The 24,448-nt window shown below is 34.1% G+C and overlaps 2 protein-coding genes across 2 annotated transcripts in view; both read right to left on the bottom strand.

Moving 5' to 3' along the window:
- The window catches only part of LOC109838632 (inactive leucine-rich repeat receptor-like protein kinase CORYNE), a 3,901-nt gene extending 489 nt beyond the window's left edge, over window positions 1-3,412 (bottom strand). The window contains exon 1 of the mRNA XM_020407058.1: window positions 1,673-3,412. Coding sequence (XP_020262647.1) covers window positions 1,673-2,590 — 918 coding nt within the window. The 5' untranslated portion in view covers window positions 2,591-3,412. The remainder of the gene's footprint in view (window positions 1-1,672) is intronic.
- Window positions 22,113-24,448, bottom strand: part of LOC109837372 (ADP-ribosylation factor GTPase-activating protein AGD3) — a 26,455-nt gene continuing 24,119 nt past the window's right edge. The window contains exons 18-19 of the mRNA XM_020405597.1: window positions 23,869-24,374; window positions 22,113-22,658 (exon numbers count right to left, since the gene is read on the bottom strand). Of these exons, the coding sequence (XP_020261186.1) occupies window positions 22,547-22,658; window positions 23,869-24,374 (618 nt within the window). The 3' untranslated portion in view covers window positions 22,113-22,546. The remainder of the gene's footprint in view (window positions 22,659-23,868; window positions 24,375-24,448) is intronic.

Below are 24,448 nucleotides of genomic sequence, written 5' to 3' on the forward strand. Positions count from 1 at the left end.
GTTGTCCCTCTAGTATTATATTACTGAATAAAATGAAGAAATGAAAAGGGTCTAAAGAACACTGGATCAAAATTTTACAAGTTGCAATCTAAATGACATCAATGCCCTGGTTCCACGTCTTTGGCTGGGATAGCAATTGGCAAAGAGGAGAGGATTACATGAAAAAATACCTATCTTATTTGTAATAAAAGTTAAAAGCCGGTGTAAATAGCCAATCCTCCAATGTACTACTAGGCATTGCGTCTAGAAAAGTGCAAGAGCAAGACCCTTAGCCTACATACCAAATCCTTTACCCTCATAAACAAATAATCCTAATCTTATAAGGTAATAGGAAGAAGAATTTTTCAAAACAGACCCACTTCAACTTTTTTTTCTTAAAACCGACCCGTTTTTTTTTTATTTATCAAAACCGACCCGATTTTGTAATTAGCAGATTAATCACATTCCTAAACAGTCAGGGTTGGCAACCCCGACTATTTAGGACATTAATTTTTAGGGTTTAAGGCTTCTAATTAGGGTTTAACGCCTTCCTAAATAGTCGGGGTTGCCAACCCCGACTGTTTAGGATGGTGATTAAGCTGTTAATTACAAAATCGGGTCGGTTTTGATAAATAAAAAAAAACGGGTCGGTTTTAAGAAAAAAAAGTTGAAGCGGGTCTGTTTTGAAAAATTCTTCGTAATAGGAAAAATTTTCATTAGCACATAGCGCACTGGGAGAACAGGTAAAAAATGAAAGTAAACATTACAGTGGTTAAATACTAAAAGGGAAAGAAAGAAAACACCTAATAGTTTCTGACCTGAATAAAATACTTGCAAAAATCAAATCAAGTAGAGAAAGTATCCACAAAGCAATGTCAATCCAATACTCCAAGTTACTCATTTATTTATATATCTGTTCTTAGATAAGTATGAGTTATGTTTATGAGATATTAATAATTTACACCATTATTAGACATTTATTCCTTAATTATTTTTACATGGGTAACCATGTAAAATCATAGAAAATCTTACCCTCCCCATAAAACATAGCGTAAATGGGTACAGATAGCGCGCTCACCATTATCCATCTCAGCCCTACTATCATCAGAGACTATTATGTGTTTGCTGTGCAGAAGCACATATATCTTTGAGCCATGGTGCAGACTTATGAGTAAAATAAAAATAAGCGCCAAAATGAAAATTTCAGGTAGATGATATTTGTTCAAACCTAAATCAGTTCTATTCATTGCAGATAGGATGAATCCAATCAAGTTCTTATGATTAGGAATTCATTTAACTATTAACCCCCAACAAGACCAAGCCAAGCAAAAACCTACTCTTTGTTCTTGCTTTCGTTGGAATGTTTAAATGGACAGATACAAATAAGAAGGTAAAATTCAAGTAACCACATTTTCACTATTCAACCTCTAAATCAGAATAAACTGACATACATTCAATCAATAATGGTCCCCTCCTAAATGATCTTGAAGGGATATCACAAGACTATACCAATAACCTACTGTTCTCCATATAGAGGGATAAATATGACCAAAATAAAGAAACCACAAAAAAGGAAAAAGAAATATTCAACAAGAATCTCCTCATTAATACCAAACTTAAAATTTAAATACATTCAATGATAAACAATCTTCTTGCTAATATAGATCAACGCTAATAACATTTGAAGTTTTTACCTGCAACTCTGGAAGCACTCTGGAGCAACATAACACTCACAGCCCAAAGCATCGACTCGAGCAGGAAGCAATCCCCCCAATCCACAATCCCCCAATCTCGGTTCAAAACCCACATCCAAAATCACATTCCCTGGCTTCAACCTATGATGCAAGATCCTTGGGCTACACTCAAAGTGCAAATACCTCAACCCCTTCACAATGCCAACTGCAATCCGATGTCTTGCATCCCATCCAAGGCTCAATTGACCTGACCTCACCCTCTTCATTGCATCCTCCAAGCTCCCACTGGCAATATAATCGTACACCAAAAACAACCGATCCTGTTCTCTAACATAGGCCCTTAAGCTCATCACATTCCGGTTCTTCACTCTGGCGAGCAATTCAAGCTCCCTTTGCATCTTTCTCTTTGCGGAGTTGGACCTCATAGAATTGGGATTTTGATTAGGGGATGTACTGGGGGTGTATAGTTCGAGGCATTTGACAGCGACAACAAGCTCATTGTCAAGGGTTAGCCTGAAATAGTTAGCATTGGGGTTTGAATTGAGTGATTGGGAGGATTGGGGTTGGTTCAAGAGGGCAAGTTGGAGGGTTTTGGGGGCAATTTGGGTGGAGAAGCTTACAGGGCCTTTGAGAAGTGGGGTGCGGTTGGCAAAGAAGAGGAAGAGCCTAATGAAGAGGAGGAAGAAAATGGAGGCGAAGAGACCGGTGAGGGACCCAAAGAGGAGCCCGAGAAGGATTCGGCGAATGTGAGGTTGGGTTTTGTGATCAATGTTGGATTGAGAGGAAGGTTTTGGTGATTGAGAGGAAGTTGGATTTGAGCGCAGAGACTGAGAATAGGAAGGTTTCGGGCTCTGGACAAGCAGTAAGAAGAAAATGAAGATGAAAGCAAGGGTTTTTCTAGGAGTTTTGCTCTCCATTTTTGACGACTCCTACAGCCAAAAGAAGCAGAACCCAACTTGTAATCTTTTGCCCTCTTCAAGATGGAAAGAGGCAACTTTAGAAGATAAGGAGAGCAACAAGGTTCAAATGCACTAAGGTCCTTCTAGGGTTTTCCTTCACCATTTCAGGCGAAATGATGAAACGGGCAGATTGCTAAATCTAGAAGAAACAAACCCAAGAGGGGCTCACTTGTTTGTTTCTTCTACTTGCGTTATTGCAAGATTTAAGCAATTCTAAAGATTTTTAAGAAGGAAAGGAAACAGGAAAACAAGCATTAAAGTTCAAAACAACACTAGAATCTAAACTTTTGAAGAGAAAAAAGCAATGTTTTCTCTCTAATTCAACCTTGCCAAAAACAATCAGAAAAAACCCAAGTTGAGATTTTGTCGGATAGGGAAGGGAAGAGCAAGAAATCTATGTAGTAAAAAAAGATTTTTTTTCCCCCTCACAATTTTCTGAAAATGGGTTGTAACAAAAATCAGTTAAAAGAAGCTCCAACAGCTAAAAATCTCTCAAAATTTGATGCTCTCAGTTCAAATGAACATTGCCCATGTCACAGCTCAAACCCTTTTTCTACAAAGATCAATCCTTTTGCTGTTTCCTTATCCCTTCTTCTTCATTCTCTGAGCCTAGCAAAATGGAAGAAAAAAATTTAAAAGAAATATAAGAGTGTACCAAAGAAAAATAAAACAAAAAACAAAGAGAGAAAAAAATTGAGAGAAAGGCTCTTGATAAGCGTGTGTATGCCGCTGGCGCGCGTGTGAGAGCGTGTGGGTACCTCTGTTGTTCTTTCTTTACAAATTTTTAACTGCGGTTTTTGTACACTTTTTACAATATTTATAGACTCACTCCCTTTTTTTTTATACCGCACTCTGCTTTAGCGTTACAGCATTTTGGGCCTGCTTGTTTCCTGGGGGTAAAAGAGAGAGAAAGAAAAAAAAACGAGTTTCCAGGATTTGACACCTGCGCCATAACAGATTTCGGTGTACAGTATCTCTTTGTTTTTTTCCCCTTCACTTTTGGTTCCCTAATGATTTTCGAGAAATTGACCCCAAATAACCCTTGATACATCAAATTAATGGGACATTTCAGAGCCAACACTTTTGAAATGGGTTGAAAAAGAATTTCTGGCAATAAAAAAATCATCCTCTCCTTTATTTTTGGCTTTTGGCTTGCGAGTCAATTATTTGGGGAAAAGAGAACTAGGTTTCTTTTTTTTTCTTTTCTTTTTTTTAGTTTTCATCGAAGGGTCTGTTTGGTTATTTTCTAAAAACCAAGAAATGGAAATGGTAAATATGGAAATCTTAAAAAATACCATTTCCTCCATTTTCATCCCTAAAACTCACCCACAACATCCAATAAAATATTATTTTCATCCAACAACTCATCCATAACATCTAATAAAATATTATTTTCATCCAATAACTCATCCATCACATCTAATAAAATATTATTTTTATCCAACAACTCATCCACCACATCTGATAAAATATTATTTTCATCCACAACATCACTCAACTCATTTTATCTCATCATTTCAAATCACTCGCATCATCCAATAAGATGGTGACAACTCATCTCATCTTATTAACATTTTATTTCTACCAATTTCCTCTCAAAAAGCTAGGAAAACGATTTCCTTAAGTGTGGGTCACATCATCCAATAATATAATGACAGCTCATCTCATCTCATCTATTTTCTTATTTTTAAGAATGAACCAAACAAAAGAAAACAACATATTACAGGAAATAGGTTTCTTATAATTTATTTCCTTATTTTTTTTGGTCAACCAAACAACATCAAAACAAGTTTTCTTAAAAAATCACTCCTATCATCCAATAATAAGGTGACAACTAACATCATCCCATCTTCATTTATTTGATTTCCTTCTTTTTTTTTAGCCAACCAAACACTCCCAAAACAATTTTTCTTAGAAATAGTTTTCCATTTCTTTGATTTCCCTCTTTTTTTAGGCAAACAAACAAACCCCAAATAGAAGAAAGAGAAATAATACATTTCCAACCAACGATTTTCATGCCAAATAAACACAAAAAATTATTTTTCAAAAAATCCTTAGAAATGCACGAAAATGTATTTTTAGCATATTTTTTTATTTTTACTTTTTTCAAGAAACGAACCAAATAGGCCCAAAGTAGAAAATGTTGGAGTCGTTCGGTTATTTGAACCTTTTTATCTTTATTTTTTGCTTCCTAGGTTTATGATGGTTTTACAAATAGAATCATTTATTTTTTTATTGATTTTAAATTATATTTGCATTTTTAACTTTAAACATATATTTGTTAGGTGTTAAGAAGATAGAACACGAATGTGACATGATTTAGAAATACTAAACATCTACCTAGAGTATTTTTTTGTTGGGAGGAACAGTGTACACAAATGAAATAAATCTTTTGTCTTTTTTTGTTCTATTGAGAGAGCACTACATCATTAAATAAAACCTAAAAAGTTAATATCACATGTATCAAAAATAGAAATCTCGCTTAGTTTTCCATTATATGTTGAGAAGCACTACATCTTGAAGTACTTTAGCACCAGAGAAATTGTAGGGTACTTTTGTATGAATTGACACTCAAAATTGTGAGCAATCAAGGATTCTACGCTATGTTTCTTGTGATACAGAAGTTGTTTGGCTTTCTAGTACAACGAGTATTTTTATTATCATATTTTTTTGGAAAAATTGCTTCAAGGCCCCAAAACTAAATTGGTGATGTGTCCCAGCCCCTTGAACTTTTTCTAATGTGCTTTTTCCCCAAAAATGAAAAATCCATGTGAATCAGCCCCATTTACAATTTCCAAGACAAAAACTTCCCAAACTACCCTCTTCTTCTTCTCCAGATCTTCTCTAGATCTACTCCTCTTCCTACAAACCCATCTCCTCTTCCACCCTCTCTCTAACCTCACTCGAAACCTCCAACACCGCCGCTACCTCCGTCACCCCTGTCTCTACCTCGCTAGGGGGTTCTGCAAGAACGGCAACAGGTGCAGGTTCCTCCACGACCTCAACGAGGACAAGCTCGAGCGCCGCCATAATGGCCTCGCCCGCCGCCAGATCACCCGCCAGGTTTTCGTACCCCCCTCGGGCAGCTTGCCGATGTCCCCCGTTGTGCCCATGAACTACAGAGGTTAGGTGAACGGCGGCTGGCCGAGTTCGTTTTTTAGGCTTTCGACGGTGGTTCCGTGGATTTTGATGACTCGTTTTGATATTCAGGGCGGCTGCGACGACGTTAGGGGTTAAAAACTGATTTGCGGTTCTTGTTATTTTCTTATAGTATTTATGGGCATGTTCAAGATGTGAGGATCCCCTAATCTCAACATGTTGGGGCTTGGATGTATATCAAATCAAGAAAGAAGTAATAAACTCAAGGTGTGGTATATATAAATGTTGTACAAATTTGTGATGGTGATTTCTTGTGTCTGCCTGTTGTACGAATTTTGATTGGGTGATTTCTTGTGTCTGCTGTTGCTTTTTGTCATGTAAGTCCAGTTTGAACTGCAGAAGGAGTTTGCATGTTGGTTCTCTGTGCAGATTAAACTGTGCATGTGGTTAGCATGTAACTCTTTGTGATTAATCATTTGGTTTATTTTAAAAAAAAAAACTTTTGTAGGCGATAACATTGTTAACTTCTTATGATAACATGCTTAACTCTTGTGGGCTATAATGATTAACTCTTGCTGGCCCAAACATATTAACTAAATTGTGTATAACATGTAAACTCTTGTGACAGAACATGGAAATTATAGTTAACAGACAGTTTATGAATAACAGTTGAACAGCATAATTCACCGAGTTCTTTCTTAGGCTTTCGACGGTGGTCCGTGGATTTTGATGGACTCGTTTTGATTTCAGGGCGCCGCCTGGACGGCGCTGTCTGCGCACGGTGGTTAACGTGGATTTTGATGGACTCGTTTTGATGGACTCGTTTTGCAGTAATATCAAAAATCAAGAAAGAAGTAAGTAAACTCAGGCGTGTGCGATATATAAATGTTGCTACAAATTTGTCTCGATGCTGATTTCTTGTGCCTTGCCTGTTGTTTGTTGTCAGTAAGCTCAGTGCAATTGAGCAAGGAGTTTGATGTTATTCTCTGTGCAGTTAACTGTCTGTGGTTAGCATGTTAACTCACGTTCGGTGCTTTAACAATGTTAACCTCGTTGTGAAAACGATGTTAACTCTTATGGATAACATGTTAACTCTTGTGCGCTATAGTTAACTCTTGTCGCAAACCATGTTACTATTAGTAGATAAAACATCTCAACTCTTGTGCGATAACATGTTTAACTCTTGTGGCTAATAATATTAACTCTTGTTATAGTTAACATGTTAAACTCATTGTGGTTTAACATGTAAGCATCTTGTGGATAAACATGTTAACTCTTATGGCTAACATGTTAACTCTTGTTGATAACATGTTAAACTCTTGTGGATAAACATGGTTAACTTTCATGAATAATACGTCAACTCCTTGTGAGATAACATGTTAACTCTTATGGTTATATGTAAAACTCTTGCCTGTATAGTTAACATGTAACTCTTGTGGATAATATGTTAACTCTTGTGGCTAATGGTAACTACCTTCATGCCGCTAACATTGCTAACTCTTTATTGATAACATGTTAAACTCTCTCTGGCAAACATGCTTAACTGAATTATGCGATAACATGTTAACTACTTGTGAACAAACATGAATATAGTAACAGACAGTTTGATGAATAATAAACTAACAGATAATTCATTATTAGTTAACAGTTAAAATAACAGTTTAACAAATAATAATTAATATGTTAATAAATTATAAATAACCCGCTTAACCAAAATAATAATTAATCAGTTCATTATACTTAATAATTTTTAAACCACAATTATTTAGCATGGTTAAACTCTTCGTGTTTAACATGTTATCCATAAGAGTTAACATGTTATCCACAAGAGTTAACATGTTAAACACAAGAGTTAACATGCTAACCACAACAGTTAACTGCACAGAGAACAACATCAAACTCCTTCTCAATTCAACTGGAGCTTACATGACAACAAACAACAGCAGACACAAGAAATCACAATCACAAATTTGTACAACATTTATATATACCACACCCTGAGTTTATCGGGTCATATACACGTTAATATAATTCTCATTTAACATGTTAACTATAATACCTAGCATGTTAACCTTAATTGGTAAATTGATAAATATAACTGTTAACTATAATCAATTATATGTTAACTGTTATTTATAATTTGTTAACTATTAATTATTATTTGTTAACTGTTATTTATAAACTGTTAACTATAATGAATTATCTGTTCACTGTTATTCATAAACTGTCTGTTAACTATAATTCATGTTTGTCACAAGAGTTAACATATAGCCACAAGAGTAACATGTTATCCATAAGAGTTAACATGTTATCCACAAGAGTTAACATGTTAAACACAAGAGTTAACATGCTAACCACAACAGTTAACTGCACAGAGAACAACATCAAACTCCTTCTCAGTTCAACTGGAGCTTACATGACAACAAACAACAACAGACACAAGATATCACCATCACAAATTTGTACAACAGCAGACACAAGAAATCACCATCACAAATTTGTACAACATTTATATATACAACACCTTGAGTTTATTACTTCTTTCTTGATTTTGATATACATCCAAGCCCCAACATGTTGAGATTAGGGGATCCTCACATCTTGAACTGGCCCATAAATACTATAGAAAATAACAAGAACCCAAATCAGTTTTAACCCCTAACGTCGTCGCAGCCGCCCTGAAATCAAAACGAGTCATCAAAATCCACGGAACCCACCGTCGAAAGCCTAAAAAAAGAACTCGGCCAGCCGCCGTTCACCTACCTCTGGTTCATGGGCGACAACGGGGACATCGGCAAGCTGCCCGAGGGGGTACGGAAACCTGGCGGCGGTGGCGGCGGCGAGGCCATTATGGCGGCGTCGAGCTTGTCCTCGTTGAGGTCGTGGAGGAACCTGCACCTCTTGCAGAACCCTTGCGAGGTAGAGACAGGGGTGACAGAGGTAGTGGCGGTGTTGGAGGTTTCGAGTGAGGTTAGAGAGAGGGTGGAAGAGGAGATGGGTTTGTAGGAAGAGGAGTAGATCTAGAGAAGATCTGGAGAAGAAGAAGAGGGTAGTTTGGGAAGTTTTTGTCTTGAAAATTATAAATGGGGCTGATTCACATGGATTTTTCATTTTTGGGGAAAAAGCACATTAGAAAAAGTTCAAGGGGCTGGGACACATCACCAATTTAGTTTTGGGGCCTTGAAGCAATTTTCCCTATTTTTTTTCTTATTTGTTTTCAATACTTAACAACCAAAGTTACAATTTCGTACCTTTTTCCTTATTTTTCATGCGGAACAAATTTCTAACTTCACTAATATGGTGTTTTTGTAGTATTTTAATTTTCTTCTATTGGGCACCATTTTTTCCTCTGTTTTCTGTTTTCTATAGTACATATTTCTTACCATTTATTTCACACCATTTACTTTCTTTTTTTATTTATAATTAAAACAAAAAAAAGCTTTCTTTTAGCAATCATTTGTTGCATTATGTCCTTTCACATCACAACTAAGTAAAGATTTAATCACAACAGCTTATAGAGGTGATATATACTATTCACAAGGAGCTAAAGAGTTGGTTTAGAAATCATGATTCTTCTAGTGGTGTCAACCACTCTGCTCTAAGGGGGTTATTGGTTAGGACAAATTGGGGCTAAGTGAGAAAATTATTCCAATGGAATAATTTTACCCCTTTGGGATATTTTGAGTGAGATAAAATAAGATAATGAGATAATTTGAGCCTTTGATTTGACAATTCATATGGGATAATTGATGATGTGGCACCTTATTAAAATATAATTTTATCTATTAATTACTTCTAAATTAACTTATCCAATTGGTTTAGTATATTATTATAATATAAATATTAATTTACTTTATATTAAAATATAATATATTGTACTATACTTACAAATTACTATTATTAATTATTATATTATATTATATTAGCATGCTATATTATATATAATAATTAATATAATATAATATCAATATATTTAATATAATATTTTAATAATATAATATTTAATATAATACATTATTTTATTTATACAAAAATATAATATGTTATACAATAATTACTAATTAACATTATATTAGTATGCTACATTATATAATAATTGATATAATATATGAATAATATATATAATATAATACTTTAATAATATATTATTTAATTTAATATATTATAATATAGTATTGAAAATATAATATAAGAGTACGTATATATGATGATATACTACTATATATTATAATTCTAGTATATATTATATATAGTATATTATATAGTATGAATGTATTATACATATAAGTACATATTAAGATAATTAGATTAATGGGTATCCTGTCAGGTAGGAGGGGATTTCCTCCTTGACGTCCTAAAATCACATGATTGGGAGCGGACATTAATTGTGATGATCCGCTCCGGTTGAACTTGATCTACTATTCTAAAAATCCCAACACACCAAGTTTGGGGTGAACCCGTCGTCGTTTGACCCTCCACTCGAGCCATGTGAAACAGTTCTATTCATTCAATAACCGTTAAAATTTGATACGAGTGGATGAAGGGTCAAACGACGACGGTCACCCCAAACTTGATGTTTTGGGGGTTTGTAGTAATATGTAGATCAAGTTCAACGGAGCGGAGATCATCCATAATGCAGCTCTAAATCAGCTTGATTTTAAAGGCGTTCATATGAGGAAATTTTCCACTCTCATGACAAGGATACCCATTTAATCTCAATTATATACTATTATAGTATGTATATTATTATATATATATATCACAGTATATAAGTGTATATAATTATATATAATATACTATACTCATATAGTACTATATATATATATATATTATATACTATTTACATGATAAATTTACAATAATATATATTAAAAGGGTATCGCTATTTATAGTTAATATATTATATTATTTCAAACTATAGTATTATATATACTATATCATAATATTTTACTAATATTAGGTAAGATTATTATATTATATTATAATAGTATGTGTCATATATATAATAACTATAATAATTATTTTGATAACTTAATTATATAATAATATATCCTATATAATAATCATATATTATTATAATCATTGATAAGTAAATACATTGTACTATTAATTACTAATTAATCATTATATAATAATATATTACATAATACTATTAGATATTATGTTATTAAAATATTAAATAATATGTCTCTATTATATAATAGTATTAAATTATGTTATTAAAATATTTAATTATTTATGTTACTTAAAAAATATTATATAATATTATCAATAAATACGTTATGCTATAATTACTAATTAATAGTATTTAGCAATATATTACATAATATTATTAATATATGTTATTATAATATTATATAATAATATAATAAATATGTTATACTATAATTACTAATTAATATTATATAATAATATATTACATAATATTATTAATATATGTTATTACAATATTATATAATATTATAATAAATACGTTATACTATAATTACTATTATATAATATTATTAATATATGTTATTAAATTATGTCATTAAATATTAATATATGTTGTATTTTATATATCATGTCATATATTTATAATATAATTGCATGTATTAATTAAGTAATACAAAAATATTTTAAAATTATCTCAATTACCTTCAAAGTGGAACAACATTGTTCCAATATGGAGGATGTGGTAAACTTTTACTATTGGGATAAAATTTTTATATATGAGTGGAGTAATTTTATCCCAAGTGGTGTAATTATCCCACTGGTGTTCCAAAAAACCAATAACATAAAAAGGTATTACCCTTGTTTCATTGTCCCAATGAATAACACTATGAAATAGAATCCCCAAAATTATCTCATTATCCACCAAAATATCCCAACCAATAACCACCCCTAATAGAAATGGTTCTGATAGAATCCTCACTGTTTATAAGCGTAGGGTGCAATTAGTTCTTAATATATTGTACATAATAGCTTTTTTGTCAATGAAAAGAATTTATTCATTCACTAATGTGAGAAATGTATATACATCAAGAATCTCAAAGCATTTGAGATTTCAAAAACCTATATACAGAAACTTCAAGAAAAAAAATACTATTTAACAGGTTTCACAAAGATAGTAACCAATCCCGATTCACCTCCTGAATTTGTGAATTAAGGGCTGCAGATAGAATGTCCATCTTAATCCCCTTAATCAATTGAGCTGCAGTTCTTTGCTTTTGTTGAAAAATTCTAAAAGTTCTCTCAGTCCAGATATTGTAAATTGCAGCAGAAAATGTCATTCTTTTGATTCCTTGCTTGAAACCTTTCCCTCTTAGCTTTGTACAAAATCATTTCAAGATAAGATTCCACTCACATGATTTCCAGGTAAATTGAAGCCAACGCATTAAGTCATTCCAGACCTCTTTAGAGTAGCTACAGGAAAAAAATAGCTGATTCTTGTCTTCCAAATCAGTTCCTGAACACAAGCAACATGAACTAACATTTGTTAGCCCTCTCTTCATCAATCTGTCTTTGGTGAGTAATTTGTTCAAGACAACAAGCCAACCTATAAAAGAATGTTTAGGATAGCACATCTGATCCCAAACACTGTTATGCCATGGCACTTGCTGAGTAACTGGTGACAAAGCATGGTATAAAGCTGAGATATGAAATTTTGAATTTTTGTAGCAAGCACTAAGCAGTTGTAACAGATTATTAATCCCTCCACAAGAGAGAGCAGCTCTATCTCTTCCTTTCATTATTTGTTTCAACATCCAAGATTCACTATTTTTTTGCAATCACATGCCATATATCACTGCGTCTCAAGTAAGTCCCATGAACCCACTTGATCCAAAAGACTCCTTGTCAATATGGATTTTCCATAGGATTTTTAAAGCTGCCGCCAAGTTCCAAGTTGTAGCAGAATAAACACCTAAACCTCCTCTCTTTCTACCCATACAAACATTTTCCCAAGCAACAAGAGAAATTTTAGAAGACTGGTTGATTTTTCCCCATAAGAAGTCCCGACATAGTTGATCAATTTTGCGGGTAACTTTGATAGGAAGAGTATAGTTGGATGACTAGTAAACTTGAACACCCATAATAATACTCCTTATGAAAATATATAATAGTTATTCATGTGTAAATATATAAAATAAAGAACTTGGTCAGATTAGTCTGTCATCTTTTTGTCTACATTCATTTTCATCCTCACCAAATACTTTTCAAAGCCTCAAAGCATTTATAGATATGACCCACTAGCCCATGATGAAATAATATCCTCTTTTGTAATTTCCTAAAATGGGATCATGGTTAATCCTGGTTTCATTTTTGATAGAATTCTGTTTGAAAAAAAATGTGCTGAGATTGCCAATTTTCTTCTAGGCCAAAATACCAAAACTAATTTCTTTTTGGGTCCGGTCTCCTTGAAGGAAAAATTGCTTCAAAGCCCCAAAAAACAAAAAGTCATGTGTCCCAGCCCTCTATACTTTTTCTATTGTGTATTAACCCCAAAATGAAAATTCTTTGTGATTTAGCCCTTATTACAATTTCCAATAAAATAAATTTCAAAAAAATTCCAAAATACCCCTCTTCTTCTCCAATCTTCTTCTTCTCCTTCTTCCTCCTCTCTCTCAGATCTCTCTCACTCTCACTCTCATTTTCAGTAAGACAAAATGATGATTCCCTTCGACCCCTCCGCCCCCAAACGATGACGAAACAATGGAAACCCTAACCCTAACCGATCCCCTCTCCTCCTCCTACGTCACTGCCACTACCACAACCGTCGCGGTATGGAATCGATCGATTTAGTTTGACCTTTAACTTTGTTGTTCGATCTGTTTTCCTCGTTAAATTTGATGAATTTTAGCCATTTTTTGAGTGTTTTGGGGTGCTTTTTTGAGTAAAACGTTTGGATCTATGCTGGATCTGTTGTTTTGAGGGAATGAACTCCTTATTAAACTTGATCATTTTAATGCGATTTATGGTTGGTTTGAGCTGATTTGGCTCTTTTATCCATTTATTTGGACATTTAACTCCATTTATTTTGATTTAGAAATTTGGATGTTTAATTCTCTGATTTCAAAATCAATTTAATGTTTGGCTAATACCCATTTTAAGATTTTTAATTGATTTTTTGTGTTAACACAAATCCATCAATGTCTTGATTGGTTTCATGTATTTTTGGATTTATTGTGTAAATGGCTACAATGGTTGCTAGAGGAAGCAGATGATGGCGATTGGGATCGACAAGTCTGAAATCACGATGCTACTATTTTTTTGCTTAATAATTTTGAAAAAAAATCGTATGTAATTGCTTGGAGATATGCTATACTATTAAAACTTGAATTCATCAAAAGAAGCATCTCAAATTATTATAGTTGATTGACCGTTAATGTTTACATGTTCTATGTTAAATATAGTTGAGACATTGTTAATTTTAAATTATGAGAACATAGTATACCAAAAGATGAGATCAGGATAACATGTTCCCTTTTGCAATTTATTTGGTAAATGTCATTGGAAACATGTTAACTTTATCAGTTCGCTTGTACGAGACAAAGACAACCAAGGATAATATGTCCTAAAACACAGCGACGACGCCGTACGAGACAAAGACCAGGCCAATTCCAAGCTCGCTGATTCATCCAAGGATAATATGTGATAACTGTGTATATGAACTGAAATACTTTTGTATATATGTGAACTATAACCATAATGTGATATAAAAATGATGTACAAATAAGCAAGAGCAGTATTTATCATGCTAACTAATTAATTTTTAACGGTTTCACTTAAGAGAATAGTTAACATGTTATCCATAGCATGTAACATGTTAACGATAATAGTTAACATGTTAACTATTAAAGTTAACATGTTAAATGTTGTAGCCAATATGTTAACTGTTATAGTTAACATGTTAACTTATTATATATAAACTGATAACTATCACAGCTTGCATGTTAACTATAATATGAACGCATGTTAAATGTAAAAACCAACATTATTAGGATAAGGGTGTTAGTTAACAAATTACAAATAATAGTTAACATATAATAGATTATAGTTAACAATTTACTAAATATAGTTATCAATTTACCATCTAAAGTTAACATGTTATCAGTATAATTTAACAAGCAAACTGTAAAAGTTAACATGTTATAAGTGTAACTTAACAAGTGAACTGTGAAAGTTAACATGGTATCGGTGTAACTTAACAAGCGAACAAAAAAAGTTAACATGTTATCAATGTAACTTAACAAGCGAACAAAGAAAGTTAACATGTTTTCGATAACATAACAGATAACATATCTTCTTTATATACTTGTACAATAATGACTGATCCAATCAGTACAAATACTAAAATACCACTGGCGCTTTGGAATATCATACGCAGGCTCGAGCTTTGGCACAAGCCAGGAATGAAGCAGCGACCATCATCGTACCCCACGAGGAAGAACTCCGGGCAAAGGCCGAAGCTATAGTACGAACCACTCACGAAGAGGAGCTAAATCAAATTAGGGCCCAACTCACTTCTTTTGATTTGATGCGTGAGTGAATTTTGCTCTTGTAATGTTCTTTTGATAAGAACAAGATTGTCTTGTATCACTTTCTTTTGGTTCTTAAATAAAAAGTGATATTAGCTTCTCATTGTTTCTTGCATTTATCATGTTTTGATTTTAAGTAACAAATCACGAGAAATGCCTGAGATGTATTATTTAGAATAGATCTCCACAATGGTTCTGATGCAATGAACTCTCTTCATTATCGTTTAAGATACTTCTAGAAAGTTTCAAACTGCTGAGGAGTAATTTCTTCCCGCAATGGGGTTGAATGGTAGAATTCTTCCTGTGTTATGTTTTGCTTTAAACACTGAAAGAAGTCTATAAATGCTAGAGGTGTAGTTTTAACTTAGCAAGAGAGATATTGCGATCGGAGCAATTTTGAAGACTTATCGTTCTATTGACGAGGAGCGATAAGTTGATTTTTGTCAGAGGTGTGATTTTAACGTGACAGAAGAAATATTGCGATCAGGGCAATTTTGAGGACTTATCGTTCTATTGACGAGAATCGATAAGTTGATTTTGTCAGAGGTGTAGTTTTAACGTGACATTTGTGGGGAAAGAATATTATAGCGTCTCACAGGGGAGAACTGCTATGTGTTTTATCATCGGAGTGATGAATTATAAGACTTGTGATTTGATCAAGATTTTTGGGGGAGTTTATTACCCCACTGAAAACAAGTTATTTATTGCCCTGCTGAGGAGAGCCAATAAATCGACAATGAGTTGGAGACTTATCATTCTATTTTTTGAGAATTGATAAGTGGATTTTTGGGGTGTAGTATTAACCCAATGAGAATTTGAATTCTGCTGAAGAAATACAGAGGTCTTGATTAACACTCTGTTAAGTGAGCTTACAAGTGCATGTTCTTCGTTTAGAAGAATTGCAACGCTGGGGTGACCTTCGCGTTTGATATTTGAAACGCGAGGTTCGAGCCTTCGTGACGTTAGCTAGAGCCTTGCACTTGTGAAATTTGAACGCGACTGTGAGCTTCGCGTTTTGGAGATGGTTGGGATTCACTTCCTAGAATCCGATCGACAAGTCTGAAATCACGATGCTACTATTTTTTTGCTTAATAATTTTGAAAAAAAATCGTATGTAATTGCTTGGAGATATGCTATACTATTAAAACTTGAATTCATCAAAAGAAGCATCTCAAATTATTATAGTTGATTGACCGTTAATGTTTACATGTTCTATGTTAAATATAGTTGAGACATTGTTAATTTTAAATTATGAGAACATAGTATACCAAAAGATGAGATCAGGATAACATGTTCCCTTTTGCAATTTATTTGGTAAATGTCATTGGAAACATGTTAACTTTATCAGTTCGCTTGTACGAGACAAAGACAACCAAGGATAATATGTCCTAAAACACAGCGACGACGCCGTACGAGACAAAGACCAGGCCAATTCCAAGCTCGCTGATTCATCCAAGGATAATATGTGATAACTGTGTATATGAACTGAAATACTTTTGTATATATGTGAACTATAACCATAATGTGATATAAAAATGATGTACAAATAAGCAAGAGCAGTATTTATCATGCTAACTAATTAATTTTTAACGGTTTCACTTAAGAGAATAGTTAACATGTTATCCATAGCATGTAACATGTTAACGATAATAGTTAACATGTTAACTATTAAAGTTAACATGTTAAATGTTGTAGCCAATATGTTAACTGTTATAGTTAACATGTTAACTTATTATATATAAACTGATAACTATCACAGCTTGCATGTTAACTATAATATGAACGCATGTTAAATGTAAAAACCAACATTATTAGGATAAGGGTGTTAGTTAACAAATTACAAATAATAGTTAACATATAATAGATTATAGTTAACAATTTACTAAATATAGTTATCAATTTACCATCTAAAGTTAACATGTTATCAGTATAATTTAACAAGCAAACTGTAAAAGTTAACATGTTATAAGTGTAACTTAACAAGTGAACTGTGAAAGTTAACATGGTATCGGTGTAACTTAACAAGCGAACAAAAAAAGTTAACATGTTATCAATGTAACTTAACAAGCGAACAAAGAAAGTTAACATGTTTTCGATAACATAACAGATAACATATCTTCTTTATATACTTGTACAATAATGACTGATCCAATCAGTACAAATACTAAACATACATTGAGCAAATCTACACTTTGCACGTTCATAAACATTTCACATAGTCCAGAGGAGGAGAAACTAATAAACTCTTCACTCTCAATTTATCAATTTCTTCTAATAAAACTTATTTATATATCAGTAATAAACACAATCTCCACCGACACGTCACTACGCGCCTAGCGCTTCAACGCTCTCTTTGGTCAGCAATCGTGACCCCAACCTGAAATTAACCTTCGTCGACGTCGCTGAGAACGGCGACGGAGTCGTCGACAATATCATCGGCCATAGAATTGAGAGGAGAGTTTTTTTCTTTTCCTTCAGCCAGCTGACCACAGTTCTCTTCTTCCTTCAACTGAGAAATAAGACAGAGCAAACAATCCAAATCAAACCCAAAAAGGGAAAAAAGAAGAAAATGTAATGATATAGTTAATTACCAGTCACTCTTCTTTCCTTTTTGATTTCCGTCTTTGCTTTGTTTCTCGTCATAGTTAATATTTTATCAATAACAGTTAACATGATAATGGTGTTAGTTAACAGGATAATGGTATTAGTTAATAGATTACAAATAATAGTTAACATATAATAGATTATAGTTAACAATTTACTGAATATAGTTATCAATTTACCATCCAAAGTTAACATGATATCAGTGTAACTTAACAAGCGAACTGCGAAAGTTAATATGTTATCAGTGCAACTTAACAAGAGAACAAAGAAAGTTAACAATCCGATATGTTATCAGTGTAACTTTTACAAATAACAACATCCCAACCCCTTTTCCTCCCAAAATATGTACACATCCTAACTATTTATATACAAATCATAACTATTCAAAACTATAAAATTAGCCCAATATTTTAACACTCAAGAACACTGATGAAATGTTCCTCCTGAAGCTAACACAGAGAATAAGAACTATGCATGCAATGATTTCAGCCTACCATAACTAACACTGTGATCGATATTAATACTTGGATAACAATAATGAAAGCTTCACCTTAATCAACATAAAACCACCACATGAGAAACAATAAAGAAAGCTTCACCCACAATCAACATAAAACCACCACATGCAAGCATCCAGAACTATAGGAAAACAAAAATCTCACAGACTCATTCCCCTACAGGATCAAAGTTGCAAACACAATAAGTACATTACCAATCCGCATAATACATGGCTAAAGTTCCTCGACAATATGACAAAAAGGAAAATTTTAATCAAGAATGAAGAAACAACTTAAATTTCAAGCATCAAACAATCTCAAGTTTTGTAAAATTCATCCTCAATACTTCTTCAGGACTGCAGTTCTTCTCAGAGTAATAAAAAAACTTATCGTTCTCCAGAGGAAATAACCCACCTCCTAAACACCGGCGACATCACCACCCCACCAGCACTGTCCTTCTTTGGGGGCTGCCCACGCGGTCGCGACAGCGCTCCTGGCTCCTTGGGCTTCGGCGGCCTACCACGTGGCCGCGGAGACGATGGCTCCTTACGATCACCACTTTCATATAGCTTGCATTGATATGTGGTTTGGGTCTCACAATTCGTGCCGCTCTGTCGATCAGTTGTCGAGGTCGACGAATCAGCAGAATCACTGATAGCGGCGAGGGGACAAAGATGTGATCCCTCTACGGGGTCTTCGTCGGAGAATCGAGAGGTTAGGATTGATATTGGGAGGGGAGAGGAGGAGGTACGGTTACGGTTAGGGTTTGGTCGGATATTGGGGATCAAGAAATTTTTGTTTGGGGATTTGAGAATGAATAGGGGAGAAGGGGATATTGAAAGAGGAGAGGTGGTTGGCGGAGCTCCGGCGGCGGTGGTGGTGGCGGTGGTGTAAAGAGAGGAGGAAGAAGAGGTGTGATTTTGAGGGAGATGACAGCGTTTTTATGGAGGGGTAAAATTGGATTTTTAGGAAAACATGAGCTGGAGTCATGATGGAGGGGCTTGTGCAATTTTTTTTTTCAAAATTTTGGGACCGCAGCACATTACAAATAATGTGAGGGACTGGGGCACATGATTTTTTGATTTTTGGGGCCTTGAAGCAATTTTTCCCTCCTTGAATTAAAATAGAATCAGTTCTCTCACAATTGTGACAAATTAGCGCATGATTTGAAAGGAATGCCAACATCCTCAGAGCTTAGGAAAACACAAATGAGTTTTGTCAAATAACAGATTGTGTAGGGCGTTAGATGAAAAAATAATTCGTATACTGCCCCGAGCATACGGACGGTACAGATTTCTGGTTAGTTTGAACGGGAGGCATGTATATGGATAAATAACAAAAGAAGAGTGAGAGTATAATGTAATCTTTATTTTCTACTTTCCCGCCAAATTTGGAGAAAATGTAGAGTGGGCCCCCACAGGGGATGTGGGCCAGGGGAGAGAGGCGGCTCTACCTCGATCGCGGTAGCGAAAGCGACACGTCGAACTTCGTGCACGGGAAATATCGCTCCGATAAACCGTAGTCATTTTGTATTTTCAGAAATTTCTTCTTTTCTTTTCTTAAAATTTTTGTGTTCCCGAGTCTGAATGGTTACTGGGTGTTTGGTCGCCCAAAAAACCAAGGAAAATGTTGTAGAAAACCTATTTACTACAACACTTTTTTTTTTCCTTGTTTGAATTCACACATAATTGAAAGATGACATGACACCTTCCTATTGGTTCATGTGAACTAAAATTAAAGAAATTCATTTCATGAATTTTTGTATGAATTTCTTTAATTTCCATCAAACTATTTTTTGTATGGATTTCACTATATAGCATCATGATTTTAAAGTTATTTTGAAAATTCAACCTTCCAAATTAAATTTGACGGTGTTATGTACAAAACAAATTGAGATACAACAGTTTATAATTTAGCCTTACTGATTTTTATGGGAATTTGGTATTATGACTTAGGGAGATGATTATAGGTTGAATTACAAGATCGGTATTATTTATGAAGATAGGTCTTCCGACATGGTATTTTTCTTTTCTCTTGCAATATTAGAATATATGTATTGAATATCTGCTAAAATAAGGCATGATTGTTCGCCAACAACGTAGAATCTGGCTCAAAAATATCACATGACCATCACGTCACCTTATGCGAACCCTTTTAAGTGCTTATGTAGCAGTGACTTAATAATATGACAAGTATAAATGATGACTAATAATCTAAAATTTGCTAGATCTGTGCAAAATTTGTACATTCTGAAGATTTTTTAGTTTACACTGAATATAAATACACAAGAAGATCATGTGATGGTCACATGATGCATACACATCAGATTCTGGCAACCATGATACATGCCTTATTATAGGCAACCATGATACATGCCTTATTATAAGCAAAAATTCAGCAATAATAACTAAAATGTTGTTGGAGAATATACAAATGCCATATTCCGAAATCATATCTAATTAAAAATAGCAATCTCGATGAATGTATGACTTATGTATAAAATAAATAAAGAATGTTTAAAGGATAGCCTAAAATTTTTCTAAAACATAGGAGAAGCAAATTGAACGTCCTTCTTATGGATGAAATATGGATTCACTCAACGACATCAATTTCTTTTAGATCCGCTTTAAATTTGGGACAAGGAGAATTAAACGTGCGCCGCTCCAATACCATGACGAAAGACCTTACCATTGCATCAAAACTCTAAAGTTACAGTGAAGATTGAGAGTTACAGTTTTATATTCCAATACATTGGATAAGTTTTTCCACGTAAGAGTACAATGATCATTTCAGATATTGTTTTAAGAATATTTAACTAAGTTAAAAATGCTATATGTAGCATCTCCACTTTCTAGTTAGTTCTCGATCACTTTCACACATTGGACAAGTTTTTCTAGGTAAGAGCAGAATGACTTACTAGATCAGCTTGAATATTTAGGTAAGTTAGGTTCACCCTAGTAAGTTTGAAGGAATCTCACTCTCATTATCTTTTAGCCTTTACCTTCACTATTATTATATACATGTTCTTCATACAACCAAGTGCACGTTAAACTTTTTCTCTTTTGTCAAAACTCCTAAACTAGCCGCATGCACATGTTCTTTTTAACCAAGGAAAGGTGTGCTCTAAAGTTCAAAAGCTAGAGTTTATTAGTAATTAACATTATCAAAAAAGAGACCAAAGATATAAACTTAGAATAACTCATGATGAGAGCGCATATGCTTGCGCTTCATGTTCTCCAATTCATTGGAATGGACGGCCATGATTGAGCATCTCGGAATAAAAAAATGGAAAGGGGATGTTTGACTGTGATTATGCTCCAAATCCAATTGGCAATAGAATTTAGGAATCTAACGCTCGTATGATAGGTATTCTTTGCTTCACTTGCATGGTTGATTTGATAACCATTTTCAAAGCTTTCACACGCAGCGCTTTACAAGTTTAAATCATTTCCAAGCTATGTAACTTTGTGAGTTATTTGCAATTGCACCCCTTTCTAACAGAGAGTTTAAGCGTTCAAAAACTTTTGGAATACAAAGTTATTTGCAATTGCACCCTTTTTAATGGATAATTTAAGCGTTCAATTTTTTTTGGGATGCAAGGTTTAAATCCCATCGCACGCATATTTAAAAGAACATCAACAGAAGACTATACCGTTGCGAATGCGCAAATCAATTCAAAATTATATTTTCGCTGCAAGAGATCCTTTGGTATGTAAAGATGAATAGGGATCTATCATAACTGAAAGATGACAATAAAGCGAATAAAATGACAAATTTACCATCCACTCATCCTTCATCTAAAATTTTTACCATTCAGTGTACATATATTTACAAACTTTCTCACCAACAAGTTGCTAATCAAGCTTAAACCACGCTCAAAAAAGTTACAAAGACTGACTAAAATACTAGGCAAATGTACAGAGCTCACCATACACGGAAACAAAACCAAACTGGACCTAAATAAAAAGACAACCTTAGATTACAACAAAAACCCAAAATGAAATGCCAGCTTGAACTCTTCAAATGGTTGAAGCTTGATGGATCTATGACGGCTCAGACTAAACACTTCACGGACCATAGCTTTAAAGCTATCAACTTTCATTCTCTTGAAGATGCTATCCATTCATAAACCTCAGGAAATTGTACTTCTCCAAGAACCATCCCTTTCTCCTCCTCCCCTAATACAAATTGGGGTGCTATCTGCTTTCTAGAAGAACAAGTATCTCTTCATCATCGATGGGTCCACTATCCATTGCATACTGTAACGGGGTTTTACCGTCCTTGTCAACGACGTGTGGGTCCGCTCCCCTGCATTAAAGGACTTGAACAAGTTAAATTTATCTCTGCACAATTAGTTTAGCTATAAACAAAGACATATAAAGGTAAGATCACGATTCGTAATTAAATTGGACAATCTGCTTCTCTATTATGTTATACATGATCTATAAATGAAAAACCATTTTAAAGGCTGTTTTTTCCTCCATGCATCAATTGGTTGCAAAATGAATAGTTCTTAAATAATACAACTAAATCTTCAGTTGTGATTCATGAGTTAAATAACTCCAGCGGTTGATTCAATTACATTCATCATACTCTACATGAATCTACCACCTCATGATCATGAAATTTCTTTAGTTATATTAACGAAAAACCTCCATTTTGCCACCATTCTAGCATGGGTAAGGGGTCAAATGCATGATTTTTTGTTTATACAACCCAGTCTATTTATTCACAGTGAATATTGTGTATTCAACATATTTTTTTACAAACTGTGCACTTTAGTATTCATATCACTTTTGTAGTAGGTCTTAAGGTTTCCCTCTGAGTGGGGAATTGCAACCAGCTTGTTAGGCTCGTCCAGGCAAGTCATTTTTTCTTTTGGCATGCATGTGTCATTCTTCTTGTTGTTTTTCGTGATCGTCATCATTAATGACAATTGATTTGGACAACACCAATATCTAAGCTCAAATGAATTATGAAAAAATCAAAGAAGAATACAGACTCGACACTCCTTTCAAATTATCATCTTTTAGCATTGAATTATCGAGTTCAAAACTAATTATTATCACACAGAGACATCTACAACGTCAAGCACACATGATCAATACAATTTCTTACGAGGTACATTCATGCACATTTTAGTTTAATATTCTAGAAATAACCCCCCCCCCCCCCCCCACACACACACACACACTCATACATGCACATAACCGCATGTACTCACACACCCACACACACCCACACACACGCACACAGAGGGAAGGTCTCTTGCTTCTCATATGAACATGTTAGTCCATTGGCAATTATGTGTACAAGGTGTCTCTCACATGTGTGGGAAAATCTAGAATATATTACCAGGAAGCGAAAAGACAGTTTCAGAAAATAAAAGATCAAAATGTAAATTTGAGCAAATTTTAAAATGAAATTGGCTAACTAGTGAACCAGTCAAGTTTGGCAGTACATTGATAGAAATATTCTCTAGATAAGTAGAAAACAATATGTATCACTTAAAAATTACCTGGAAAGTAGCAGTTTAGCAAAAGTTTTTTTGTCACTGAGGACACAATGATGAAGTGGTGTCCTGCCCTTGAGATCAGCAGCATTTACATTGGCGCCATACTGTAAGAGGAGCTCTACCATGCCAATATCTGCAGTTTGGCAAGCTAGGTGAAGTAGAGAGCAGCCCTCAAAACATGCATCCATTTTATTTCTTTCCTCGATTGGTATCGCCGTGCTACAAGAGCTCAAGGCAGGAGCCTTAAGTTGGGAATCCCCAACTATGCAGCTAGCACTCCGATCCAACATTGTGGTTGACTGCTCTTGAAGAAGCATTGCTTTTGCAAGAGTTAATGAAGAATTAAATGATGTTTGCTCGTATACTGAATTTACATCAGCATTTTCAATGACTATGCGCTGATACACGGCTTTCTTGTTATTAGTACGGACACTATCCCATATTTGCTGGGTCGTCAATAATAGATCGGAATCTTCCTTTGATTTATTAACAAAGACCTTCTCTGCATACTGGAAGAATAGAGAACATAAATCAGAATCACATTCTAAGAACACGTGCAGTTGCCGTGCAGTTGCTAGGAGAG

Source organism: Asparagus officinalis, chromosome 4 (assembly GCF_001876935.1).
Source record: "Asparagus officinalis chromosome 4, Aspof.V1, whole genome shotgun sequence".
Lineage (NCBI taxonomy): Eukaryota > Viridiplantae > Streptophyta > Magnoliopsida > Asparagales > Asparagaceae > Asparagus > Asparagus officinalis.